This window comes from Podospora pseudocomata (assembly GCF_035222375.1).
Source record: "Podospora pseudocomata strain CBS 415.72m chromosome 2 map unlocalized CBS415.72m_2.2, whole genome shotgun sequence".
NCBI classification, from domain to species: domain Eukaryota; kingdom Fungi; phylum Ascomycota; class Sordariomycetes; order Sordariales; family Podosporaceae; genus Podospora; species Podospora pseudocomata.
Window position 1 is genome coordinate 2,175,707 of NW_026946366.1, and position 25,579 is coordinate 2,201,285.

At 53.0% G+C, this 25,579-nt stretch overlaps 8 protein-coding genes across 8 annotated transcripts; 2 read left to right on the top strand and 6 right to left on the bottom strand.

Annotated features, from left to right (window-relative positions):
• Window positions 1-541: 541 nt before the first annotated feature.
• On the bottom strand, window positions 542-2,078 carry CSL4 (exosome 3'->5 exonuclease subunit ski4 (Csl4); the record flags this gene model as incomplete). The annotated part of the gene is made up of 2 exons (XM_062887999.1): window positions 770-2,078; window positions 542-712 (listed from the first exon to the last, which is right to left on the bottom strand). The coding sequence occupies exons 1-2, from the start codon at window positions 1,253-1,255 to the stop codon at window positions 542-544; spliced, it is 657 nt and encodes a 218-aa protein (XP_062746187.1). The 5' UTR covers window positions 1,256-2,078.
• ERG2 (C-8 sterol isomerase) lies at window positions 1,284-2,858 on the top strand. The gene is made up of 3 exons (XM_062888000.1): window positions 1,284-1,380; window positions 1,607-2,174; window positions 2,235-2,858. The coding sequence occupies exons 2-3, from the start codon at window positions 1,811-1,813 to the stop codon at window positions 2,597-2,599; spliced, it is 729 nt and encodes a 242-aa protein (XP_062746188.1). The 5' UTR covers window positions 1,284-1,380; window positions 1,607-1,810; the 3' UTR covers window positions 2,600-2,858.
• Window positions 2,859-4,358: 1,500 nt separating this feature from the next.
• Window positions 4,359-5,879, bottom strand: QC762_211020 (uncharacterized protein; the record flags this gene model as incomplete). Its single annotated transcript, XM_062888001.1, has 1 exon — window positions 4,359-5,879. One exon carries the CDS (start codon window positions 5,877-5,879, stop codon window positions 4,359-4,361), a length of 1,521 nt encoding a protein of 506 aa, XP_062746189.1.
• A 3,083-nt stretch (window positions 5,880-8,962) lies between these two features.
• Window positions 8,963-12,296, bottom strand: QC762_211030 (uncharacterized protein; the record flags this gene model as incomplete). Its single annotated transcript, XM_062888002.1, has 5 exons — window positions 8,963-9,130; window positions 9,281-9,408; window positions 9,538-11,203; window positions 11,276-11,640; window positions 12,158-12,296. 5 exons carry the CDS (start codon window positions 12,294-12,296, stop codon window positions 8,963-8,965), a joined length of 2,466 nt encoding a protein of 821 aa, XP_062746190.1.
• Window positions 12,297-12,820: 524 nt separating this feature from the next.
• On the bottom strand, window positions 12,821-14,648 carry FCF1 (rRNA-processing protein fcf1). Its single transcript, XM_062888003.1, has 5 exons — window positions 14,104-14,648; window positions 13,912-14,042; window positions 13,569-13,850; window positions 13,464-13,509; window positions 12,821-13,410 (listed from the first exon to the last, which is right to left on the bottom strand). Exons 1-5 carry the CDS (start codon window positions 14,108-14,110, stop codon window positions 13,298-13,300), a joined length of 579 nt encoding a protein of 192 aa, XP_062746191.1. The 5' UTR covers window positions 14,111-14,648; the 3' UTR covers window positions 12,821-13,297.
• A 505-nt stretch (window positions 14,649-15,153) lies between these two features.
• Window positions 15,154-16,311, top strand: QC762_211050 (uncharacterized protein; the record flags this gene model as incomplete). Its single annotated transcript, XM_062888004.1, has 1 exon — window positions 15,154-16,311. The coding sequence occupies one exon, from the start codon at window positions 15,154-15,156 to the stop codon at window positions 16,309-16,311; it is 1,158 nt and encodes a 385-aa protein (XP_062746192.1).
• A 1,007-nt stretch (window positions 16,312-17,318) lies between these two features.
• On the bottom strand, window positions 17,319-21,749 carry YOR1 (ATP-binding cassette transporter yor1; the record flags this gene model as incomplete). Its single annotated transcript, XM_062888005.1, has 1 exon — window positions 17,319-21,749. The coding sequence occupies one exon, from the start codon at window positions 21,747-21,749 to the stop codon at window positions 17,319-17,321; it is 4,431 nt and encodes a 1,476-aa protein (XP_062746193.1).
• A 1,066-nt stretch (window positions 21,750-22,815) lies between these two features.
• Window positions 22,816-24,993, bottom strand: QC762_211070 (uncharacterized protein; the record flags this gene model as incomplete). The annotated part of the gene is made up of 2 exons (XM_062888006.1): window positions 22,816-24,610; window positions 24,669-24,993. 2 exons carry the CDS (start codon window positions 24,991-24,993, stop codon window positions 23,106-23,108), a joined length of 1,830 nt encoding a protein of 609 aa, XP_062746194.1. The 3' UTR covers window positions 22,816-23,105.
• Between the last annotated feature and the right edge of the window lie 586 nt (window positions 24,994-25,579).

Genomic DNA, 25,579 nt, shown 5'->3' on the forward strand with positions numbered 1-25,579 from the left:
TTATAGATCGGCAACCAATCCGAGAAATCGTCGAGTGGAATTTTATGTCACTAACGCTGAGTAGCTGCAGGTACCGCTTCATCCCGTTCTATTCGCTATGGAACATCTCGTCCCGCGGGTGGCTTGGACATGGGCTTTCGTCCGTGTGCTCATGCAAAGTGAGCCCGCCATCCGCTTTGTTTCCCTTAAACCCCTCGGCAGTCTGCTGCCGTCCTCCACGATCAAAAGTGTAACATATTATGTAGACATTAATCTGAGATAAACAGATGCTTAGCTCTCGCTGGTCTTTGCTTGAACCAACCCGCTAATGCTCTCTCGTATGTGGTGACTTTTGATTCAGATCCCAACATGTCTGATCAGATGACTGAGGTTGCCCGTGGATGTGGTGAGCGAGGCTTACCCAGCCTCGTTCATACGGCCGGCCGGTCTTTGGCCTCGCATTTCGTCTTCAATGCCAGCCTTTTCAAACATCCGATCACAATGGTCAATACGATCTCCAGATGTTTCTCATCCTTGCTCGACAGAGTGAGTCCCCCTCTCTTCAATATGGCTTCGCAACCTTTCTCAACTCAGTCAAGCCGGTCTCCGGGTCCCGGTACTCCTTCCAACTGACAGGATGCATCGCATTGCCGGCTTCACTCGTGGCTAAAATAACACCCAGCTCATTACGAGCAGTGGAAAGATAATAGTTAGCCTGGTCACCCAGTGAGATCTGTTTACAATGTTAGCAAACTGTTTGATGTTTCAATGACCACACAAAAGCACATACCACTTCAGCCCTGACGATATCCCCCGGTCTGAAGCTCTCATAGATCTTGACCCTGTCCTTCTCTGTAGCCCTGACATCCTGCACACGGATCAAGCCCTGCCATTCAGCATCCAGCACCGTGTCGCCGCACACCAGTATCGCAACAACAGCCTGCCTCGGTGTGATGCGAATCACTCTGCAGAGCACCACATTCCCTACCTCGGGCAGCACCTCGCGCTTCTTTTGGCCGGCGTGGTCGGAGCCCGCGGACCGCGTGGGGACCGTCACCGAGATTGTGGGGAGCTCCGCAGGGGCCGGGGCCGGTGTGATTTTTGTGAGCCGCTTTACTGGTCCTGGAGCTTTAGCAGGTTGAGCGATGTGTACTGTGCCCATGAGCGAAGCATGAACGTTGTGATTGTGAATGTGAGTCCCTGGCCCGGGCTGGTATCTGGATGTTGAACCCAAGAGCTGGCCTGGGATGGCCAAGGTGGGGTTTGATGTTGTCATGATAGCGAGTGTCCTTATCGCCCTTCAACTCGCTTCTGTCGCAATGGAGGGGTTTTCAAAACAACTGCTTTGAAAACTGGATCGGAAAGTGCCGCCTGAGGTGTGGAAAATTCGATATGCCAGATGTGAGTGCCGTTGGTTTGAAAAGAAAGTGAGAGCTACCAAGTGATGAGAGCCTTGGCATATGTCGGGAATGCGATATCCGGATGGTTCGACAGTTTCTGTCAGCGCGAGTTGGAGGCCGAAAAAAAGATGCAATCCTGCTTGCCAAGCCGATTCTGCCAGCGCAAGGGTCCTGTGGGTCTTTATCTTTGCGTATCCGTTGGTCCAGCTCATCTGATAACTCCACAGGAGCTCGAGCTAAACCCCGGTCTAGCCCGCTCACCGCCCACTCTGAGCCAGCGCAACGGTAAAGGGGAAGTGATGTGCGATGCGCGCGACAGCTCGCGCTTTTGAATTTCCTATACAATTAGTGGGCTCAATTCCTTTTTTTCTTCCTTTCTCTCTTTCCCCTTCATCCCTCTCCTCCTTGCCTTTGTATCCCCAAACATCACAATGGCACCCAAATCCTCTTCCCCGGCCAAGAAGGCCACCGCCTGTGCTTGCAGCCAGAAGAGCTGCTGCAGCAGTCTCACTACCTTCTTCAAGTGGTTCGCCATCCTCTTCGCCGTCCTGGCTCCCATCTTCTACGTCCTCGACCAAAACGTCGACAAGTTCTACGTCTTCAACCTCCCCCAGCTCGATGCCGTCACCAAGGCCGCCATCAACGCCCACCCCGGCGACACCAAGGCCATGGTCAAGTACATCGTCGACGAGCTCAAGGCCGACGTGACCGTCAGCCGCTACGTCAACACCGATGAGCAGTGGGTATTCAACAACGCCGGCGGCGCCATGGGAGCCATGTACATCATCCATGCCAGTAAGTCTATTTGCTTTTCCATCCTCCCAATATTGCATAACCTAACATTAAACCCCCCAGGTTTCACCGAATACCTCATCATCTTCGGCACCGCCATCGGCACAGAAGGCCACACGGGCCGCCACACCGCCGACGACTACTTCCACATCCTCACCGGCACCCAAACCGCCTACGTCCCCGGCGAGTACGAGCCCGAGGTCTACCCCCCGGGAACCATCCACCACCTCCGCCGCGGCGACGTCAAGCAGTACCGCATGCCCGAGTCCTGCTTCGCCCTCGAGTACGCGCGCGGGTGGATCCCCCCCATGCTCTTTTTCGGCTTCGCCGACGGTCTCTTCAGCACGCTGGACTTCCCCACCTTGTGGAGGACGACGTATCTTACTGCTGAGCAAATGTTGGGGAATCTTGTCAAGGGCAAGTTTTAAGGGGATTGTGAGAAAGTGATAGACGGGGGGGGTGTATATAAAATCTTTTTTCTTGTACTAGTACGATAATATATTAGACAAAAGAAGGAAGGGGAATTATATGACTGGGAACATAATGGATTGGATTGGGTTGGAACGCGGCATGGGATAAATGCCAGTGGTCAATTCGATGGGTTCAAAAATGGAATAATATGAATAATTCATCTAAGAGTTTTTATGCTGGGACAGTTAAAAAAAATTGTTTAAATGCACCCACCGCAGCCACTGATGAACGCTGGATATCTTTGGTGGGTTAGGGTTGGGCATTCACATCTCACTTGCTCAAACTTACCAATCTAAGTTTTCCACATTCTTTTGGTCAGTCCGTCAGATGTTCACTTTGCTTATCGAGCGAGTAGTTATCGAAAGTCAGAGTAACTCGGTGCTAGTATTGGTGCTGATAACAAAGTCTGATATTTATTGACATGAGAAACTCGGCCTATCTTACTTGCTTCAGCTTTTTTCCATCTCTTCACATGTGACAATAATCATGTTGCTTTATTACTATATATCATCGGAGCGTTAACCCCCCGGGCGCAAAAAGGTCAAGACCTGGAAAAAAAAGAATATTGAGGTTCGTGGGAGGGAGCGGTTAGAGAGTATGGAAAGGTCAAGTAAGTCCCTGCTCTATGAGAACGTGTGATAACGAATCCTGGTCTTTGGTGAATTGCGTTGCGAGTTCTTGACTTGCAGCTTCCCCAATACCTATCACAGGGCTTTTTCATTCTACACATAGTTTTCATGAAATTGACTCTCATTCCCATTGACCTGCCGACTTGCATGCACCCTTATCCATGATATCCCAACGAACAACTCAACACCATCACTCACTCACTCACTCACTCACTCTCTCTCTCTCTCTCTCCCGATCTAAAAACAAAAAAATACAGATGGCTCGACTCTGTTCCTATTCCTACCCCCATTCTCAAATTATTTAAAATTATTTATCGTATGACGCGTCTGAAAATGGGGTAAGAGATATATATATACACGGAAAAGAACAAAATATCGTGTTGAGCAGTTTTGCTCGCTTTACTTTTAGATGAACCACCCCCCCTCCCATCCCAAACTTTTGATAGCCCATTCATTCATTTGCCCTTTCAAGCCATTCATCCATCCTTTCATCCCCATGATTTTGAACTCGACAAAAAACCCAAAAAAAGGAGCATCCCATATATCCCTCCCCCTCAATCCAACTTCATTTGGTATTTGATGATGATGATGATGATGATGATGATGATGTGAAAAAGTTTAGAAAAATAAAATAATAAAAAAACGCCTATATAAACACACACATATGAGATGTGGGATAAAAAAAGACAAAATGAAAACCCGCCATCATTGTTACATGACTCTGGTCGTTTCCATCCCGTGAAATAACAAAAGGGGAAAGAGAAACAAGATGTCTTCACACATCCCATCTGGATCCAACCAAATCCCAATCGTCGATTTGCTTTTTGCTTTTGATAACCCCCCCCCCCTGGTCAAGACCATGCTCATTGAACTCGCTTTCGCGCGCCCGCCATGACGACAGCAGAAAATGCTGATAGGAAAGCAGTTCCTCCAAAAAAACAAAAAAACAAAAAACAAAACCGTTTTTTTTGTGGCCGCAGTCGCTAATCTCTCCGTCTGACCAAGAAAAAAGATACGGAAAAGCTCCACATCGAAAAGCTTAAACAACCCCCCCTCCCAAAAATAGAACGAAGCCGTTTTGCGCCCCCTATGCAAGCCACCCTTCATCCTCCCGCTTGGGGCCTCGCATCACCAGACCCTCATCCTCATCGTCATCATCCTCATCTTCAGAGTCGTGCCTGTCTCCATTTTGGTGTTGGTGGTGGTGATACTCCCCATTTCTCGGAACCGACCCGTTTTGTTGTTGGTGGTGATTATGGTCCCCGTTTGCGTGTCCCTCTTCTGGCTGGTGATTACTGCCGCCCTTGACGCCATAATCGTTACCGTTGCCATTGTTCTCCGGCTCCGTCTCGCCTTCGTCCTCCTCTTCCAGCATCCACGTCAAACCATTCGCGTGTTCCTCCAGAGGGAAAACCTCGCGCGCATACTCCTCCAGCCCTCGTGGTCCTTCCCAGAGCTCCAGGGCAGTCTTGGGGCAGTCGTTCTCCAGCTCGAGGTCGCCAAAGTAAGGGGGCTGCTTCTTCGGGTCGTCACCTCCAAGGGTGAACAACGTCTCCAGAGCCTCCAGCTGGCAGCGATAACCCTCGGGAATCGGCACCGTGACCTCAATCGGGCCTTGGACATAGCGCACCGGCCGACCGACCCCCTTCGCAAAGTGGCGGCACGCCTCCCTGGGAGTGAGCATCTCGTAGGCGAGAGCGATGCGCTTGCCGCCGCCCCATTTCTTCACACCGTCCTTGAAGATCTGAAGGACGGCTGGCCCCACGTCATGTTCTGCATCAAGCCACGGAAGCTTGGCGTCGGGGTGAAAAGGGGCCTGCCAGACAAAGGAGCCGTCTTTTTGCAGGGCGGTGCAAAACAGAGGGTACGGAAGAGATGTGAAGTTGTTGTTATATATACCCGTGTAAACAAACGTTGCTGGCAACCCGATTTTCCTAACATATTCCTCGACCTGGTGCTTCGAAGACCAAAGTGGCAGCGATGGCCAGTCTGGGTTATAAGTGTTGTGATCCGGCATGGATGAATAAACATAATGCTGAATGCCTGCCGCCTTTGCTGCGTCGGCGAGAGCCTCGCCGATGAGATTCTCATCGCCATAAAATGTGGTGTTGATAAAGGCCAGCTGGGTACCCCGGAAGAGCTCCTTGATCAGGTTGTGATTGACGCCGATGCCGGAGATAGGACCATTCTTAGATACGTCGATCTGTGCAGGCTCGCCGGGTTTGCTCTTCTCCTTCGTGTACAGCTCTCCAAGGAGGACCGTCACGTTGGGGTTGGTAGCCACTTCGGTAGCGATCACGCCCTCGAGATTCCTCATCTGGGCTCGAACATGGTAGCCGACTGCTGTGGCAACCCGGATGAAGGAAGCAGCCTGTCTGCCGGCAGCATTGATAACAGCGATTGTCTTATCAGGACCGGTCAGAAACCTTTTGGCCGGGCGGAAGGTCAAAGAATTATTCCTCGACATGAGGGGTGAGCCATCTGAGTAGGAGGACCTGGAGTGTTTGTGTCGTCTCTCGATTTCGGTTTGGGGGTGAGTGTTGATTCTGATTTCCCTGGGTGCCGGGGCCGGCCTGTAGGCAAGGTCTGAGTGTAGCTCGACCGTCATGGTGAATCCTTTCTGTTGCGAAGATGATCTTGGGTGTAGATAGGGGTGGTGTATGTATGCGAACTTTTCGAGCAATCCGTTGGCTCCAGAAAAGAAAAGTCGATTTTAACTGTTCAAGCTCCTCGATTTCTCTTTCTCTGAGTCTTGGAAGAAAGACGACGGCGGGTTGGGCGTCTCTGGCGCAGTGATTTCGGATGGAGTGCTATCGGTATCTCGCCAGTGATAAAGGACATCAGATTGACACAGCTAACTTTCACGGGCATGCGCCCCAAACGGCCCAGCAGCAGCGGTGTGGGCGGGAGGCGGCGCTTCAGGGAGGGTGCTTGAAAACGGTAAAGCTTCTGGTGCCTGGAAACAAGCAGGACTGTTGCGCAGACAGGAAAGGGTGGTTTTGTTGTGATTTTTTTTCTCTCTCTCTCTCTCTCTGACTGCAGAGAGACAACAGCTTGTGAACCCTGACGGATAGGATAGCTCTGGTGCCGCGTCGCACACAAGGAACAGGTTGAGCTCGGCGTCGATGGCGTATTATTCTGGGCAGTGGTTATCTGTTAGTGGGGTTCTTCCCGATTGCGGGGCAAGCAGGGGCACTGATAAAAGATAAAAGAAGAGACAGGCAAGGCAGGGCAAGGCAGGGCAGGGCAGGGCAGCAGGACAACAGACCACAAGCAGGATGGAGGGCGGGAAGGCGAAGACGGAGGGTGTCACCCGAGAGGTAGATCAGAGAGAGAGAGAGGTATGGATGGGTCTCTGCTTATGCTTTTTTTTTTCTTATCCAGGGCTTGGAGATAGGATGACTCGGGAGATAACACAAATCACAAAGCTCTGTCCACCCTCTCCAGCGTTGCTCTGGGACTGACCACATGACGAGCTTCGTGATGAGAAGACGACGGGCGGCATGTCCCATGCGGGCATCGTTGGACATTGTCGCCGCCGTTTCAATGACAGGGAGCTCCTTGCGCAATCGCGGCAGGCCAACAAAGGGAAGCAAATCGAAAGCTCGCAACCCAGCTCTGACCGTGCTTGCGGGACCCGATCTCCCCACTCTCCAGAGTCTTGTTTTCAGTGCTAAAGACATCGTTCCATGCGGGAAATGGGGCGAGACAACTTGTCGACACCCACCGTATCCACAGCAAAGAGCTCAGCAGGACGGCCAGAGAGAAAAAAAAAAAAAAAGCTGCCATGGACGCGGTGAGTGCCGGCCAATCGGGTACACCTCGTCCACCTAGTCCAGCGCACGCTTCGTCGTCTGCTTCGCTCAATGGCCCGATATTGATATTGCCTACCTCTCTGGAGGAGCAGCAAGCGCGGGTTGAGCTGGGGCCTGGTGGGCAAGCAGACTGATCGAGACTTGATGATGTTGCAGACTGTTTGTCACAGATTCCAGGGTTTGGTCCGGCAGCCCACGCAGGCTGTGTGGATGACGATGATGGCCATGCCATGATCCGGGGCAGTGAGAAAATGGCCGTAGTGTAGGAATGGATGTGAGTAACCTGGATCCGGTACGGAGCAGAGAGATAACGCATCAGGGCACGAGGCACAGGGTTGCATGTAAGCCAATATCAGCCGGACCGGTCTGTTAGCGCAGTACCTTTTCTATGTCTCTGCTGTCCAGCGGCGAGAGAGGCTGTCGTACAGAATCGTAATGGCTGATAGTAAATCTCATCCTCTTTCCAATGGCATTGTCCGGTGGAATTCGAGGCAAGCACAAGCTGCCTCGCTGTCTCAAAGAGGCAGCCGCATTCGGCATTTGCTGATTGATATCCGTGCAATCTCGCTCACAGTACTGCCAGCTGGAGATAACGGCCTGGCTGGGCAGAGCACCACTGGGCTGACTCCATTTTCCACACCTTGGAAAACTTTTTTTTCTTTCGTCAAAGCCTCACTCCATCGATTCGACGGCCGCCTGGGCATCCGCCGGCCTGGCAGGCTCCAGTTTCCGCTGCAGCTAGAGGTTACTGTTACCTGATGACCTTCCTATTCAGACCCCAAAAAGGCATTTCCTTAGCAATACATCTTGGCGCTCCCGGCGGTCGGCGCGCCTGTGAAAGTGCGAACGATAGAGATAGGGAGGCTGGAAAATCCCGACATCATCAACGAAGGGAAAAACCCGTGCCACACGAGCAATCATCCGAACTGCTGGTTGGACACATTGGACCTCTCTCTCATCCACTTCGATTCATCCAATATCTAGCAGACCCCCCAAGAGTCTTCCATTCCATTGGCGTCCGCCTGTTGTTCCACGAAATGCTGGCTCTTGTCTCTCGGTGTCGGGTTTGTTCGATATCAATCCTTCCCATGGAGCAGCTGGGGGTGTGATCCAAAACCGTGCGGTGTGATGGGTTGGAATGGTGGTGTTGTTTTGTGAGCATGTTCGGTTCGTTGAACGTCAAGAAAGGCTCGAATCCGGGCGCGGCCTTCCTTTTCAATTACGTACAATATGCGCCGCTAAGGCCGGTCTAGGGCAAGCAACAAGCACAGCACCATCCAGTGCACCTGCGTCCAGGTATATACAGTTGGGTTTGTGTGCCACAGGGCCGCTGGCAAAGTCTGATATCTCCGCGGAAAATCAGATGGTTGTTGCAATTGCAATTCACTTTTACCAAACAGGTGTTACACCAACCACTCACACACCACTTACATCATCGCAGGGGTCCGTGGTTCGGCTGACCTCTTCCAGAAACTGGGACACGGTCCGACGACTGGCGTCTTTTGGCCCCTTGTGGGAGCGAGCCCTGCCGAGCCTGGGCAGTGATGAGACTGGAAGCTGTCAACCCTCTTTTTTTCCCCGCAAGGAGGGGCACCGAAATCGCGGGGAAGATCAGAAAACCTCTGCGGATAGCGTCCCTGGAAGTGCCTGGGCATCGAAGGGGCCATCACCGGGCCAAGGGCTTCCGGAAGCTGGCGGTGAGCTCCGCATTCGGCACATCCCCAAGGCACGCACAGCAACATGGCTCCACAACGCTTTGTGGGTGTCGAACTCTCTGGTCCAGAGTCCAGACTCGATAAAGTACTACAACACACGCTGTGTCACGCGAGCAGCATGGCTCTGAGGACGGTTGATGAGTTGGGTCAAGACATTCTGATCAACATTCATACCCTTCCTCCTGCTCTCTCCAGTCAAACGGGCTGCCGTGAAAGCCCATGGTGGTCATCAACTGAACATCGTCCAACAAGGGACCCTCTGGTATCCAGTCCTCCACCGTCTGCTGATGCACGTTATTTTCACCACGGATGGCGCTATCAAATGTGTCCTAGCACAAAGCATGGATTCGTCAGTTGTCGTGGATCACTGGCTCGGAAACACGGCCAGACTCTGGGGAGCTGAGTAGTGAAGAGAGAACGGAGAGAGAGAGAGAGAGAGAGAGAGTGTGTGTGTGTGTGTGTGTTGTTATTGCACATACCCAGCCCATTTGGTCCATCCCCATACTGCCCAGGTCGAGCCATCGAGTATCGATTGATGATGCGGGCATGAGATCTTGCCGCGTCAGGGGCTGCTGCACATCCTCCATCATGTGGTGCTGCTGCTCCCCTGGACCAAGCTCGGAATCGCAGTGTTCATCTACGTTGCGCGCACGCGGTCGAAAACGTGTCAGTCACTCACTCTTCTGGCTGGGAATGTGTGTAAAGTGGGGATTGGAAGGACGGATATATAACATACCGGTCACAGAGAGGCTGCCGACGGACAAGGGCTCATGGCTTTGCGATGTGTTGAGCCAAGAGTCCTCGTCTCGCACGTACGGCTGATGTTCCGGGTGGTGCTGGTCAGGTGCGAGCTGTTTGCCTTTGTTCTGCTGCTTCTTCAGTTCAATCTTCTTCAGCATCGTGGCGAGCATGTCAGTCGCCTTCCGGAAGACGCCGTCAGCTTCCGAGATGGTTTCCCATATCTGATGGGACCTCTCCAACATCTTTTGGAGTTGCTCCTCGTTCGAGAAGGCTGACAAGGCCGGGTCTAGACTTGGCCAGCAGCTGCTCTCCTGGTGGTCGTGTCTCCCAGACTCTGGCCCGTGCTGAAGGACGAGGTAGACGACCATGGCGGCGAGGAGAAAGTCGTGGATGGCCAGCGCGCTGATGTACCAGCCTGTTGCCCTCAGTCCGCCGCCGGGCAGCGTGGCCAGGTGCATGAGGTTTTGGTGGTCCAGGAGGCTGATGGCGGCTTCGAGGCAGATTCTCCTGGAATAAGCATGCTCGGGCTTAGGGACGGGCTCGATGAGGTATCGACGGTGCAGCACGCAACGGCTCTTGTTGTACAGGGATATCAAACCGAACTGCTGGTTGACCAGAACCGGGGAGATGGGCTCGCCATCATAATCCTGTGGTGGCACGATTCTCTTCATGAAAGGGGGCACCTGGCTCCATATTTCGTCGAGTCGCATGTCGAGCTCCTGGATCTCGGCGTAGGTGGGTCGGGTGAGGGAGTTGGCTTGGCGGGCGACGAGACCGAAGACTTGACAGATGGAGGATTTCCAGATCGGGTATGTCAGCATGGTGTACTCGGTGTCGGGCCGGGCGGGGGGTAGCTGATGGCAGTCTTTGTCCAGGTCGTCATCGAAGAGGTTTCTGGGCGGGGCTGTGTCGCTCTCGATGCTGTATACCATGCTTGGGAGGCCCATGTGGAAAGAGACGAGGTGGTCGAATTGGCAGGCTACATGCCATAGCCTTCGCCTCATTTCTCCATCAAAAGGGGGGATGTTGGGGAGCTTGTCGGGGTCGCGGTGGAGGCCCATTCTCAGCATGAGTCTGATGCAGACTGATATCAACAGGTAACAGGTCATCTGGGAGGTTCGGTTGATGAGGAATTCAGACTCGATGTACAAGAGAAAAGGTTGTATCGTTGACGGTCCGGGAGACGAGAACTTGCCTGCCACCAGGGCCCAAAGGGCGGCGGCACGATACCTTCGGAATCGCTCCATCGGGGGAACGTCCGAGTCGCCCGCCAGTTCCCGGGGGGCGGTGAACATGGAGAACGACGTTCCCTGTGCAATGATTACGAACAACAACGCCAGCCATTGCAGAGACGCCTTGTTCGGATCTTGCCAAAACACAGCACAATCTTTGGCAAAGGTCGGCTGGTGGACGCAGTGGTGGGTCGGGCTGGCAGCATCGAAATAACGCCGTGTCAGCCTTTCGACCACCGGTTGAGGGGGGAGCATATCGACGAGATCCTGCTTGCAGGTCGGGACGGTGTGAGACAACAGCAGCAAGCCAGGTGAGTGCGCGTCGTCGGGAGAGCCGAACCCTGCCGCCGCGTCAGGGTCGAGGCTTGCTTCCCCGGTGTCTGCCTCCCCATCATCGTCGTCGTCGAAGTAACTCTTCAGGTCCTCGATCTATTTTATCACCCCTTTTATCAGCAACCTACCCACACCTCTCTCCTGGTCAAACCGTAAGAGAACACTCACATCCTCGAGCATAGCCATGAAATGCGTCGCCCCTACATACGTAGCACTCCCCTTGCCGCTCTTCCCCAGCACGACCTGCCCAACAGGGACCGCCGCTGCTCTTTCATCTGGGCTTTCCTCGGTTTCATCGTCGTGCTCGTCGGTTTGATACTGGCCAGTGGCTGAAGAAGAGGATGTAAGCGCCGGGATGGGACCACGGATGTTGGGGTTGTTGGTGTGCATCATGCCCCTGACCATGGACTCTAGCCTTTTCAGGCGGGCAGCCATGGACCGCTCGGGGCGGGCTTTTTCTGGTTTTGGGGCGTAGGTGCAGAGGTCTTCGCGGGCTTTTTTGAGGCAGTTTTTGCAGGGTTGTTGGCGGTCGCCTGGGTGATTGATGTCAGTTTGGGTTGACAACTGCAGCAGCGACAATGGGCGCAATCGATCGAGGCGGGCAGGTAAGGGAAAAGGGAGCAGTAGAGTAACGCCAGTGGCCATGCTTTGATCCTCTGACATGAGAAGGTTGCTGTTCGGGCTGTGGGGAAAGAAAGTTTGAAGTAGACAGGTCAACAAGTAACGTTGAAATCGTGACGTCTGATTTAGGGTAGGTGTCTTGAGAGAGGTAGGCAGGTGTGATATAATACAGTAAATGCTGTGAAATATAGAACTTGTGTGGCTAGATACCCTATCAAGGGTTGGAGATCAAGCCATGATGAAGATATATCTCACAGTAGAAAGCGAAAAGAACTAGATACAACAATAGAAATGAATGAATGAGTGAACAATACATACATTTTTGCTTACTGGTCCTACAAGGACCACAAGATAGCAGGACCCTAGTCCGTTTCTGAGCTTTAGTGGGCGGAAGCTGATAGCTACTGTTGATAGGTAGTTGCGGCTGACTAGAAGCTGCGGCTCCCTTAGGTAATAGATGATGAAGGTTTCTCGGGGGGTTCGTTGGCTTCGGGTTGACATGAATGTTGCTGCTACCGCTGCCGGTGCTGTACCCACGCTGGGGAGCTTGTGGGGCCCGGGAGGACATGATGCCTCCTTGAGGTGTGGTGATCCAACCTGTCGGTAACGGTTTTGATCTTGTGTCCGTTTCTGGAGTCGGGCTGTATAGACGAGGCACTTGAGGATTCAATATCTGGCGACTCGGATCGGGTTTATCGTTGTTGTAGGTTGTATATAAGCGAGGCTCGGAGATAAGGGGTTTGGCTGTGGTGCTTTATTCCGGTTTGTCTTGGGTTGATCTTTGCTCTTGATCTTGGGAAGCTCGGTAGGTGAGAGTTGGAGAAGGGATTACTCAGCGGTATGCGCCCAAGGAGAGTTTAGCAGTGGGATGTGATGTGGTGGCTGGAATACCATTCTTAGCATAAGACTCAGGTTATCAATTTAAAATAATCATAGTTGACTGGATATAATACTGCAATCACGACTATGATCTTGATGTGCAAAGCCCTTTTTCTGTCGGTAGGAACTTAGTCTCCCTGCCGACAGCACTGGTATTCCCCTCTTCTCGGCAAGGGCCTTTGTCGAGCGCCTACTGTGTGGTAGGATCGCATTTACAACCAACATGCATTGGACCTACCCAATCATCGAGCACTATGGCCGAGGGTTAGCAATGTTTGGAAGGGGACATATCAATCATATCGTGAGGGGGAAAAAAAACCATGTATTTGGGAATTTTCCTCGCTTTCTTCAGCCCCATTCCGATAATTACCATGCTGCCCATATGCATTTCCCTTTTCCTGGCCCCAAACTCCAATAAAACAGAAGATATCAAATCGGAAGAGGTCTGGGTATCCCTTGTAGCCATCCACTGCCCTCCAGCCATGCCCTTGATTTTCACAATATCCCTCGGCTGCCTTGGTATCGCTGAGCAGCCTTGGCTTGTGCCATAAAAGCGCCACTAGGCCCAGCCGCTGGTTCAGAGGTATCGCTGTTGAACAGATAGCAGACACATATTCCTCAACCATGCGCCACGACTTGGCCGACGCCTTATCTCGTAGTATGTGATAGACCCATTTAGAATCCTCCCGCTCAGGTAGCCGGAGCACCAGGGAGTCTCTCGATGGCATATTTGCCCTTTTGGACGCCCAGAATGGGCACACCTGGGATCTTGCGGAGTCTTCGCTTGAGATCACGATCGTTGGCTGCTCTCTGTCAGTAAAAGCTCAACGAGAAAAAAAAGGGGGGGGTTACCTACTGGCAACGATGTAGATACGGTTCTTCTGGACGCGGTCGACGATGCACTAGGCAGAGTTAATTAAATCAAGACACCGAAGAGAAGACGAATATTGGGAATTCTTACATCATCTGCATAGGTTCCCTTGTGGTCACAGGTGAGCCTCGTCCACCTCTCGTCACGAGCAATCATCAAGGCCATGCGGTACTTGGGGCCCAGCTTCTCGAGTTCCGCCATGACGCAGTCTGTGATGATGATGTTGACCGAGGCATACAGGGCGTCCATGGCAGATTCTAGAAGTGGCAGCTTCGCCTGGATGGATCTGCTCAGGAAATTGGTATCGACAATGATCTGGTATGGTGGAACAAGCGAGGTGTTGAACTCGAAGAACATGGACGATGGTGCTTGCTGCGTGATGGTTAGTTTTGCCCTGTTCAGTTTGTGAAGATTATGAGAGGACAAGACATACAGGGACCTCGCGAACTAGTTCCTTCTCCTTCTTCTTGATTTCCAACTTCTTCTTCTCGGCCTCTGTTTTCCTCCTGTCATCGTTCTTGCCGATGACCCGCTTCATGCGGAACTCGCGAACTTTCTTTGCGACTGTTGTTCTGTGGTTAGTATCTGATGAGATGTGAAGGGTGAGTGGCGGACAGAAACTTACCACCCATATTGACCGTAAAGTCGCTGAATAATATTGGTATTGTCTGTGAGATGTTTCAAATCACTCGGTGAGTCTGAACTATCGGGTTGTTCGTTTGATGGTGATGGCTTCGTTTCATGTAAGTGAATGAGTTTGCTGATCTTGAATTTTTTGAGAGGCCTGGCACGGACCAAGTTCGTCCCAGTCCCAATTGCAGCATGGTGGCGTGGCCCCGGCGCGTTGCACAGCGGGCGCTGCGGCAATCCCAGACAGCTGGCAACCGACTGCCCACCTCTAGCCCAGGCTGTCTTTAATTAAGGTTTGGCGGCGTCCAGGAACAGGAGGAGCGTCCTGAAATCATCTTGGCCCTGAAATGCAAGAACTGCAGGGCGCTCGCGATGCAGTAGTTAGGTGCGTCTGCACTCAATATGCAGGTATCCGTCTGCTTTCCACCATGAGATGGTTTGTGAAGGACAGTATCTTTCTGCAAATATCATAGAAATAATAGCCTGATGGGCTGAGACGCCGCAGCGTTGAGATTTGCTGGATCAGCGTGCCTGCGTTTGCCAAGACCAAGAGTGGTCCGGGGGAGACGAACGGGGAACATGGGAGGGGGGCTGACGGTTTTTACGGGGGGCCACCAACACGAAGGAGGGTCTCCTTTTTCCCTACTGCTGGGCCTCCCTTTGTCTCTCCATCTCTCTGTGCTATTACCTAGCCCTCGCTCGTGTCGCTACACTACACTACATACATCAATTTACATTCTTGCCGTCGGCCGTTGACACGCGCGTCGCATCCCCTCGTTACCCATTTGTTTTGAGATAATTTTCCGCCGTGTGTCTCTCGGCCTGCCTGGAACTTGCTTCCGTCACCACTGAGACCTGGGCAACGCAGACTCAGCCCCGTCCCTCCACAACCACCCACTCGGAGTCGATCCCTTCGTTGGTGGCTGCAGGCCTTGTCCGACAACAAAGTCCTCTTCTCCAGGTTGAACCCCGCCAGATACTCATTGCGACCTTGAATACTGGAACAGTTATCGTTCACGAGGGCCTCGACGACACATTTGCCGCAATGCGGACATCATCACCACTGTCGCTGAGGCGCGCGCTTCTGCTGACGTCCTTCTTCGCTGCTGGAGTCTACGCCCAACAAAACAACAACGACGACGAAGACGAAGCACAGACATCGCAAACACAAAACACACAGACAACGCCCACAAACAACCGGCCCTCGACCTCCTCCGCGAACGCGCAAACGAGCCAAACATCTTCTCCCACCAACGCTCCTCCCCCGCTGTCTTCCAGCACCCAATCCGAAGAAACACTCCCTTCCCTCCCTCAACCGACCGCCGACTTGACCCTCACCGATCTCCCGACCCTCTCCTCCCGTCCCGACCTCAGCATCCCGACTTACCCCCCTCCCGCCATCCCGCCCACCCACAATGCTCCCTTCATGAACCACTCGACCCTCCCAGATGGCACCGTATTTATCGCCGTCGGCGCCATCCTGGCCGCCTTTGGCCTCGCCGTCCTCCTCTGGCGCGGCATCCTCGTCTGCCTCCTCCACCGCAGCGTAGAACGCGCGGCCATGGCCCAGCACGCAGCAAACGACAAGTCGGCCGCCTTCTTCCCGGCTCCCCCGGCCCAATTCTACAAGTACCTCGAGCGGGAATCCAACGCCTCTCTTCCTGTTGCTGGCGCCAACTCGGGAACCAACAGCGGAATCGGCACCCGGCGCACCCACCGCGGTCCTACCCCCTCGGCCACCCCCTCGCAAACAAACCTGTTTTTTTCACCTACGGCCGGCCACGGAGCGGCAATGGGTGGCGGCGGTGCCGGAGCGGGCTCCTCAAACCGCGACTCGAGGTTTTTACCCTCTGGGTTTTATGCCTCAGCATCACCCAACCCTGGTGCGGTAGGTGGTGGTGGTGGTGGTCATCAGCATGGAAACTCTATTAGTCTGTCTTCCCTGCGACCGGCATCACGAGGAAGGGGGCAGATGATGGGGCCTAGTCCGCCCGAGTCCCCGTCTATCGATCCGAGAATGGGAGGGGGGTTTAGCTCGAGCTCGCTGAACTTGAACAGGCCGCCTAGCGCGGGGGCGAGGGCGCCGAGTGCGTATTTGGATGACTTGTTGGATGATCAGCCGGGGTTGTTTCCTCCTGCTGGGGGGCAGCCTGGGCAGCAGGGGGGTGGGTATAATGGGGGGCAGCAGAGGGGGAGGTTTTAGGTTCTTTTGTCGTAGGGTTTTTATTCTGGGTTTGGGGAGATGGAGGTGGTTTAAAATGTTTATTTCTGGGGTTGTTGTGTAGTAGTAATATGGACTTTTTTTTTTTAAATTGTTTAGGGATGGCGGGTGGGTTGGTGGTTTACCTTTTTGGGTCGAGTGGCATAGCAACCTTTTTTTTTTTTTTTTTTTTTTCCCTCTCTTCTTCTTTTGTGGAAATTCTAGGAGGGTGGATTCCTGAGGGGGGTGTATTTTTTGTTTTTTTGTTTATTACTATTGGAGCATCCAGTTTATTGTTTTTGGCGGTTTGGGTCAGAGACAAGAGAACCTTTTTTTTCTTTTCTTCCGTGTCTTTGCTGAGGTGTGGTGGTGTGCTGTGTTAGTGTTGTGGACGATGAAGTTATCAGAATATTCGGGGGGTTATGGTTGCGACCTTGGTTGAATTTTTTTTTTGTTGTATGTTGTTGTGTGGTGTTTTCATTCGTCCTGGAGTGAGCGGTGTTTATGTCTTTTGTTCTTATGTGGGGGAAAAAAGGGCTATAAATATTCCCCTGATAGTTGAATCACAGGACCATACCAGACACACTTCATCTTTCCACTATCCCAACTTACACCAGGACCTGCCAGCCTCGTTTACCATCTCACACAATTTTTTTTATTTTAAAAGCAGGACGGATACTTGCAGTGACACTTGCACAAAAACCCGGACTCTTACATATGTACAGGACAAGTACCGGACATACATGCAGCAGACAGGCAGATAGGGACATGGATCAGACGTAGTACACACAGACCGTCCTTTTCCATTTCCCGGACTTTGCCGAGCAGCTTCTCGGATGGTATTTCTGCTGTCGTGACACCAAGACTGGACATATTACTCCGGCTACAGCCACTCGTCAACATCCAAGCCACCCAAGTCTCCAAAACAAATATCGAAGCATCGCTGAATTTTTACACATTACTACTATCCACAATCGTATACCACCACCACATGTTTCCCTTTCCGCTGTTTACTGCTGCCCACTACCCAGTATATCCTCCCCCCTAATCCCGCTCCGCTCGCACATTCCCCTGAAAATCCCCCCTTCCACCTCCCACAACCCCCTCGGCGTCCCAATCTCCGCTATCCTCCCCTTGTCCATCACCACAATCCTGTCATACCCGATAATCGTTCTCAACCGGTGCGCTATACACAACAACGTCTTCCCCTTGAACCCCTTTGCCATCGTAGCCTGGATCTTGTCGTCTGTTTCCATGTCCACTGACGAGGTGGCCTCATCGCAGACAATGATCTGCGAACCGCGGACCAGTGCCCTAGCCAGAGCCATCAACTGGCGTTGCCCAAGACTAAAGTTGAGACCGTCTTCTTCGACCGTGCTGTCGAGGTGGATTTTGGAAGACGAGGAATTATTCTCCCCCCGGTTGGCGGATGCTTCAGGTGAGGAAGGAGAAGGGGAAGGGGAAGGGGAAGGGGTGTCAGACACCAAATCGGCTTGACGCAAGGCACCCCAGAGTTCAAGGTCTGAGTGCTCGCCAAAGGGGTCGAGGTTGGACCTGACTGTGCCCCGGAAGAGGGTCGGGTCTTGGGGGATGATTGCCAGCCGGGAGCGGAGGTCGTGGAGGCCAACGGTGGAAATGTCAACCCCGTCAATGGTTATTTTTCCAGACGAGATCTCGACAAGGCGGAAGAGGGTGGACATGATGGATGATTTGCCTGCCCCTGTCCGCCCGACGATACCGATGCGCTCGCCGCCTTTGATGTGCATTGATAAGCCCTGCAGGACAAGAGGGAGACCCTCGCGGTAGCGCATGTGAACATCGTCAAAGACGATCTCGCCGTTTTGAGGCCATTCTTTGGGGAGTTCGATGGTCTTGAGGGGCGCTTCCTCGTCGAGCTCGGTACCGTAGTACAACAGGCGCTCGACCGCATTCATGCCGTTCTCGACTTCGGCGAGCTGGCGGACGGTGAATTGAATCATGCCTGCAATGCCGAGGATGTAGGACAGGACCAAACCGCCGATGGAAGGGGGCACGGAGAAGCGGGATGTGACGACCAAGATGCCCGTTGTGAAGACGAGAAGGTTGCCGATTTGATCGAGCCGGATTGACAACCACCGCTGGTTGGAATAGGTCAAGAAGTAGGCCGAGTCCATGTCGTCAATGGCTTGACGCAAGTCGACAATGAACCTCTCCTTGAGACCGTAGGCGCGGATGCTGGCCACCCCGGAAAGACCTTCGCCAAACTTGGCAAAGACGTTGGACCGAAGGATAGACTCCAAACGCTTGACTTCTCTCGCCGAGGCTCGGTAGTAAGATGTAGCAAACAGGAAGAGAATAAACAATGGAACAAGGGCGATGACAAAGTAGTAAAAGAAGGCGATGATGAGACAAAACACCGAGATGATGGAGCCTATGCTGAAGAAGTACATGCGCATGGCATCAGTCAAGTTGTTGTCCATGACATCAACGTCTCTGCTGAATCGGTTCGTGATGCGGCCCAGGGGAGTAGTATCGAAGAAGGACATGGGCGCGCGCAGGACCCTGGTGATGGCGTTCTGGAGCATGACCTTGCTGGCCGTCGTTCCAAAGATGGATAGGGACACCATGAAGGCGAACATGAGCAGAGCCTGGACGGCACCCAGACCAGCATAGACACCAATGTATTGCCCTGTTGAGAGACTCCACTTGTCTGCTGTCCACCACGAGAGCCACAGACTGGTGACAATGTTGGCGCCCTGAGAGATGATCAGGAGGAAGAGAACGATATAGAGGTTGAACATGGTGCCGGAAGCCTTGATGTAAGACGTGTACACCGACCATGGCACGCTGGCCACCGCTCGCTCTTCGGCTTGCATGAGCGCCTTGCCCTTCTTCTTTTTCTTCTGTCCACTGTCCCCGGGAACTGTTGCAGCAGCGCCATCCTCCTTCTTCTCTTCAACGGCCGTGGTCTCCATCAACGTCCGGAAACCCTCTGAATTTTCCATGAGGTTTTTGAACGTGTCAACAGCCTGGATTTTGCCGGCCTCCATCCAGATGATTCTGTCGCAGCGGTTCAACACCCAGAGCTGATGTGTGGCCAAGATTCTGCACTTGTCCTTGAGAAGCCCACAGATGGCATTGTCGAAAATGTGTCTTCCAACATGAGCATCAACCGCGCTTAACGGATCGTCCATTAGAACGATGTCAGCGTTGAAGTAGATGGCGCGAGCAATGTTCAACCGTTGCTTTTGCCCGCCCGAGATTGTGATGCCTCTCTCGCCAATCTCAGTCAAGTCGTTGTTAGGCAGCATATCCAAATCCGGCTGCAGAGCACAAGCCTTGATGACATCGGAATACCACCCCTTGTCCATTTCCTTGCCGAACAGAATGTTCTCCTTGACCGTGGTATTTTGAATCCAAGCATACTGGGGGCAGAAAGCTCTGGACGCTCCCAAGACGACCTCACCGCTCGTCTTACGCATGTCGCCAGCCAACGCAGCAAGCAGAGATGTTTTGCCACTGCCAACAGTACCAATAACAGCGACGAGCTCATTCCGGCCAACCTCGAAGTTGAGATCTTGAAGTTTGAAGGGCTCCCGCTCTTCCACTAGAGTGCTCGCATCCTCGCTAGCATCTCCAGGCGTGGGCTTGGACTTGCTCTTGATGTTTGTCCCGACAGTCCCCTCGCTATCCTGGGTAGGTGTCCTTTCCCATGTGAAAGAAGCATCATGCATCTCAACCGCATTCTCGATCTCCGGGTCAAACTTGGCCTCCTCTTCCCGCTCCTCGGCCAGCACAAACTCCTGAATACGAGAAATCGACGACCAAGCATCCGTCACCTGGCCAATAACCATGGGCAACAGATTTAGTGGCATTCTCAGACCGTTGAACAGAGCCAACGACGAGAAGATTTCAGCAGGCGCCAGGTTGTGGTTGGTAAGCGAGTAGGTGATAAAGGCCAGCATGGAAGCAAAAATGGGCAGTGAAATGCTGATAGCCATGATGGCATTGCGAATCGAGAGAAGGACTTGAATGGCCGAGATCTCGCGGTTTCGAAAATCTCCCAGTCTCTGCAAAAACGAGCCCTCCCAGCCGAAGAACTTGACGAATCGAACCGACTGGAGGATTTCCTGCGTCAGACTGACTCTCTGGTCGGTAATCTTGTTGATGTCCTTTCTCCGCCTGAACAGGCTCCTGATGGCCCTGGTGAGGATGGGCATACCAACAACCAGCAAGGCAAAACCAGCCAGGGCGCTGTAGGTGATGTTGACGAGAAGCAACGCAAGCGTGATAAGACACGACAAGGGAGCAGTCCAGATCATGTGGAACAAGCCACAGGCCTGATCAACCCTGTACGTGTCGACGCTCATGATGTTGATGATCCTGCCATTTCCCCAACCTTCCCCATTAGCCCCAGCATCCTGTCCCCCCTTTCCACCCCTCTTATCCTTCTCCCCCTGCTTCTTCGCCGCTACCGCAGCAGGAATATCCGGCAACCCAACCCCGCCCGCCTTCGCCCTCCCACTGACCACCATGCTCTTCTCATAGATCAGACTAATCAAGCTTGCCCTGGCCATCCCCCCGATAACCATGCCCCGGTAGATAAAATGGTTGATACAAAAACTCGACAACACCTGCATCCCCGTTACCCCAACAACCAACCCTATCCCCGCCGCCAAATTTGGCTCCGGAAAGTCCGGTACCCTATCCGCAAGCCAGGCGTCCTGCGCAAACTGGATGAGGTACCTCAGCGTGAACGGCGCCATGACCTGAAGGATAGTCGCCAACAGCTGGCACATACCGCCCAGCCAAAACTCCCAGGCAAATGTCTCGTGCATAGCCCACAACAGAGGGTATTTATCCCCTCTTTTGACCCTCTTCTCAAACGACTCCTTCATCCGCTCGGTGAGCGGTTCGACAGACCGGTCAGGGTTGACTTTGTAGATGTCTGTCGGCTGAAGAGGGCGTTTATAACCCGTGGTCATGAGGGGGCCCATCCAGTGGAAGACGAGCTTGCTGAAGAAACCAGCCTTGTGCTCGGGAGAAACTACCCTCTCCTCTGGGATGGGCGGGATCTTGCCCCAGCGGAGGGGGTTAGGTTGCTTGTACCATGGCTTCTGAACTGGTAAAGGGGGGTTGGTGAGAGCGGCCGAGTTCACGCTTGTGGCGTAGGATTTGGTGCGGTTGAGCTCGTTTCGTTCCTTGTTGTTCTCGTGGTCGTCATCGCTGCCGTTGCCCGTACCGCCAGCGATGGTACCAACGGCTTCGATGCTATCATCGTCATCATCACCACGTCTGAGTTGACGGGCAGCCGTTTGTTTTTCCTCCTTGATTTTTTCTGACGACTCCAAGCTTGACCGTGAGTAGACCCGAGCAAGAGGGTCTGGTGGTGGAATAATGTGTTCTTCTTCGACTTTTGGTGGAGGTGGTGACCTGGAGGGTGAAGGTGGTGAGCCTGCCATGGTTATGGCGGCCGTTGGCGGGCTCAGAAACGGGACGACTCAACGGCCGTGAGTAGTGGGATGGACCCTGAAGAAGTCACCGGTGCAAGTCGAAAAAGGTGACCTGTTAAAACTATTATAGGATTGTGACGGCGGTGTCAAGAAGCACGCCACTGCATTAGCAGGATGCTAGCGTTTCGACAGTTGGGGGGTTACTGTGGAAATCCAACAGTCGTCGCGACCGAAATAGGCAGCTTGAGGGTTTGTTTGTTTGGAGAGGTCGAAAATATGACGTTGACACTTGGAAGCTCGGGGAAGGGGGGTATCCACTCAATTATTGAACACGCCCAGGACATTCATTCAAAAATAAATACGAGAGGGTGAGCAAAAAGTGTCCGGGCAGTAGAATTGTAGGAGCAATAGGTAGAATAGAGAAATAGGTTGCCAAAGCTGGCAAGAGGTTCGACCTCGTTGTTGTCGGAGAGTTACGAGTGCGAAGGGTAGGTAGTGTAGAAAATTGATTAGAAAGCAAAAACAGGGGCTTAAAGTTCCCTGCTCTTGGCCTTCCCCCAGCGTCTTTTCCCTCTTTTTTTTTTCAGTTTTTTTTTTTATGTCCGTTCCATGTCCCGATTCCCGATTCTTTACGATGGAGGACAACAGCCAAACCAGAGTTGGATCGAGCTAGCGAAGAGCGGCAAGTCGCATATGACATGATGACCTGTGAAGACAGTCGGCACACGGCAAGTCCCAAGCACCGACTTCCCCATTTGCCATGCTTTGCCGCGCATTAGTCTCCTTTTACTATCCCTTATGATTTTGTAATCGGAGATATCGGTGGCTTTTTCCATCCCCCTTGTTTTTGTGTCCACCGCCTATTCTTTTCCGCCTTTTCCATCACGTCAGCAGACAAAGGAGACACGCGTTATGACCACCGGGCATTGGGAAAGCTCTTATCTGAATAAATTGGCCATGTCAGTTTTATGGAAGGGCTTCAGTTACACAGCAGGCTATATAAGTCACTACACATGGGGCTGCCGGCATGCGGGCCTCGATAATGCAAGCGGCTTAGGTTGGAGTGATTGGACGAGTCGAGGACGAGCTGTTTCCGGGTGGGTAGCATCGGTACCGTGACGGCACCGGCAGTCGATGACTTATCCCCGGACATTGAGCACTATCCGATGGAAAATAGGACAGAGCTGCCAGCAATGTCTAGAGTATACAGTTCCCTGTGTCACCTTTCCCGTTAGAGACCAAGACTGCGATGTCATGTCACTCATACAGTACAATTTGTTCTAGAAGACTTGGCATTTTCTTGTCAGATTTAGTCCAAGACAACCCCAACGTCACACAACCAAAGACATGAAAGACTCAGATGTGTCAAAAAGATAGAAAAGCAAACTGCCAATCCTCCCTCAACATCTTCTTCTCTCTCCTCTCCACCCTCTCCTGCGCCCTCCTCTTTCTTCTCGAAGCCCCCCTATCCTCCATAAACCTCCCATACCTCCACTCCAACCACTTTCTCAAGAAGATCTCAAAATCTGTCTTGGTCAGCCTCCCCTCCCACGTCAAGCCCTGCAATCTACACCCCGCCCCCGTCCCCCTAAACTCCCTCACCAACCGTGTTGGCACCTTCCCATACCTCCCCCACCAAGTATGAGCCGTCTCAACCTGCGTCCCAAACTCCCCAAAAACAACCTTATCCCTGAACAGTTTCGACATCCCCTTCCTCTGCCCCTTTAGCTTCCACTCCTTCTTCTTCATACTCCCATACTCTTTCCCATTCAAATTATCCCACTTCACATTCTTCATCCCTTCCCACTCTTTTTTCCACTGCTCCCTCTCCTTCCTATCCTTACCCACTGTTCCCAACCCCAACCCCTCCCTCCACGCCCTCACCACCGCCTCAGTCTCTTTCTGTCCAAAAACCCCCATCTGCATCAACTCCTTAACAGCTTTATAAAACCCCTTGTTATCATTAAACACCTCCCCCAACCCCAACCTCCTCCTATTCTTCTCCCTCTCCAGATCAGGAATCACATTCCCATTCTTGTCATACCTCACCGCAGGCAACTCACTCTCCCTAACCGCCTTTCGCATCCCCTCCTCCGCCCACACCTTCTTCCTCGCCCCATCATCCCCACCCGGCCCACCACCACCATCACCACCACCATCAAAACTAGCATCCGATTCATCGCTCGTATCCATCTCCATCACATCAGCAGGCGGGTCCAACCCGTCCGGCTCCGTCGCCGCCCGCCGCGCAGAATGAGCCACATACCCTGTCCAATACAGATCCGACTCCGCAGTGGGAGCAGCCCCCGTTGATCTCCCCCCAGCAGCAGCAGCAGCAGCAGCAGCAGCAACAACACCACCGGTTGGGGTGAATGCATTAACCCCCCCTCCGACACCAACACCAGGAAGAGCAGCAGCAGCAACATCACCCCCAGGACCAAGGTTAGACCCAGCAACACTAACCACATTCTTCTTCCTCGCCCCCCCAAGAGTAACAGGCGTCACCAGCCCCCCCGCGCCACCACGACCAGGTGTGCTTTGCCTTGGTGTGTTTCCCCCAGGTGTTCTCCCAGGCGGGGTTTTGGGCGGTTCGGGAGTCTTCCTCCCCGGTGGTGGTGGTGGTTGCGGTGGTGGTGTCTTGGGACCGGTAACACTCCCAACAACACTAGGCGTGGGCGTCTTCCTCCCCCCCGAAGCAGCACTAGGCGTCTTCCCCCTCCCGCCGCCACTGTTGTCAGGACTAACGTCTGTGTTCGGGCTCGAAACAACAACCGGCTGGGCAGGGCTCTGATCAACCTCCTCTTCCGATCCCGAGTGGGAAGGAGAAGACGACAGAGATTCGTATACCGCCTCCGACTCCTCATCGCTGACTGCTACATCGTCAATCTCACTGTCATCAACGACAAACTCGGGGGGTGGGAAGCCGACCTGTAGCGGTTTGCTGCTGCTGCTGCTGCTGCTGACCAGCCGTACCAGTGTTTTGAGCAGCGCTCGCCGCCGCAGCAGCGGCAGCTTGAGCCCTCGTCTGAGCCCTGGTTGCCCTTCTGGCCGGCTTCGCCATCACCGAGTCGTCGTCGTCGCTGCTGATAAAGTCCCTGTACCCATACCCGACATTACCCGCCTCCCGCTCCAGTTCCTCGTCGTATCCCCCCTCGACATAATACTCTTCGTTGCAGTACTCATCATCCTGTTGGTCACATGGTTGTTGGTTCAGCTGTTGCAGAGCCTGGCGCATCCATTGGAGAAAAGACATGGTGACAAGTAGTAGTAGTAGTAGCAAGGTGATTGATAGACCAGGACAGACAGAAGCCTCGAGCAGGAGAAAAAGTAGGCAGATAGTAAGCAAGTAGCAATGTTATTGGCTTCCTAATAATTCTTTTCGAGGTACTATACCCTGAACGCAGACGGCCGGACAAAAAGCCATTGGTGGTCCGAGCGGCCATGCTCCAAAACTGCTTATTTCACATCACCCCTTTGTTCAACAATCAAAGCTCCAGCTCACAAGTGCGCTGATCTTAAAGTGCCCAAAGCTTAACGCCGGAATGGGCAATGACAACAAGAGCACCATGTTGACCTTGTGCTCTCCCAATCCAATCCTCAAAACGAAAAAAGAAAAAAAGAAAAAAAGACAAAGAAGAAGAGAATAAACAAACGTATGTGGACCTTGGGTTTGCGTCCACTGTTGACTTTTGAAGCTGAGAGAAAAATGCAAAATGCCCCTACCAGTAAACCACTTGGTTGTTGTTGACCCCCATCCCATCCCCGCCGAAAACAGACAGCCTTCCCTCTTCAATGTCCGGAACCAAAGGTAAGGGCATGGAGGATTAACCAGCCAACTT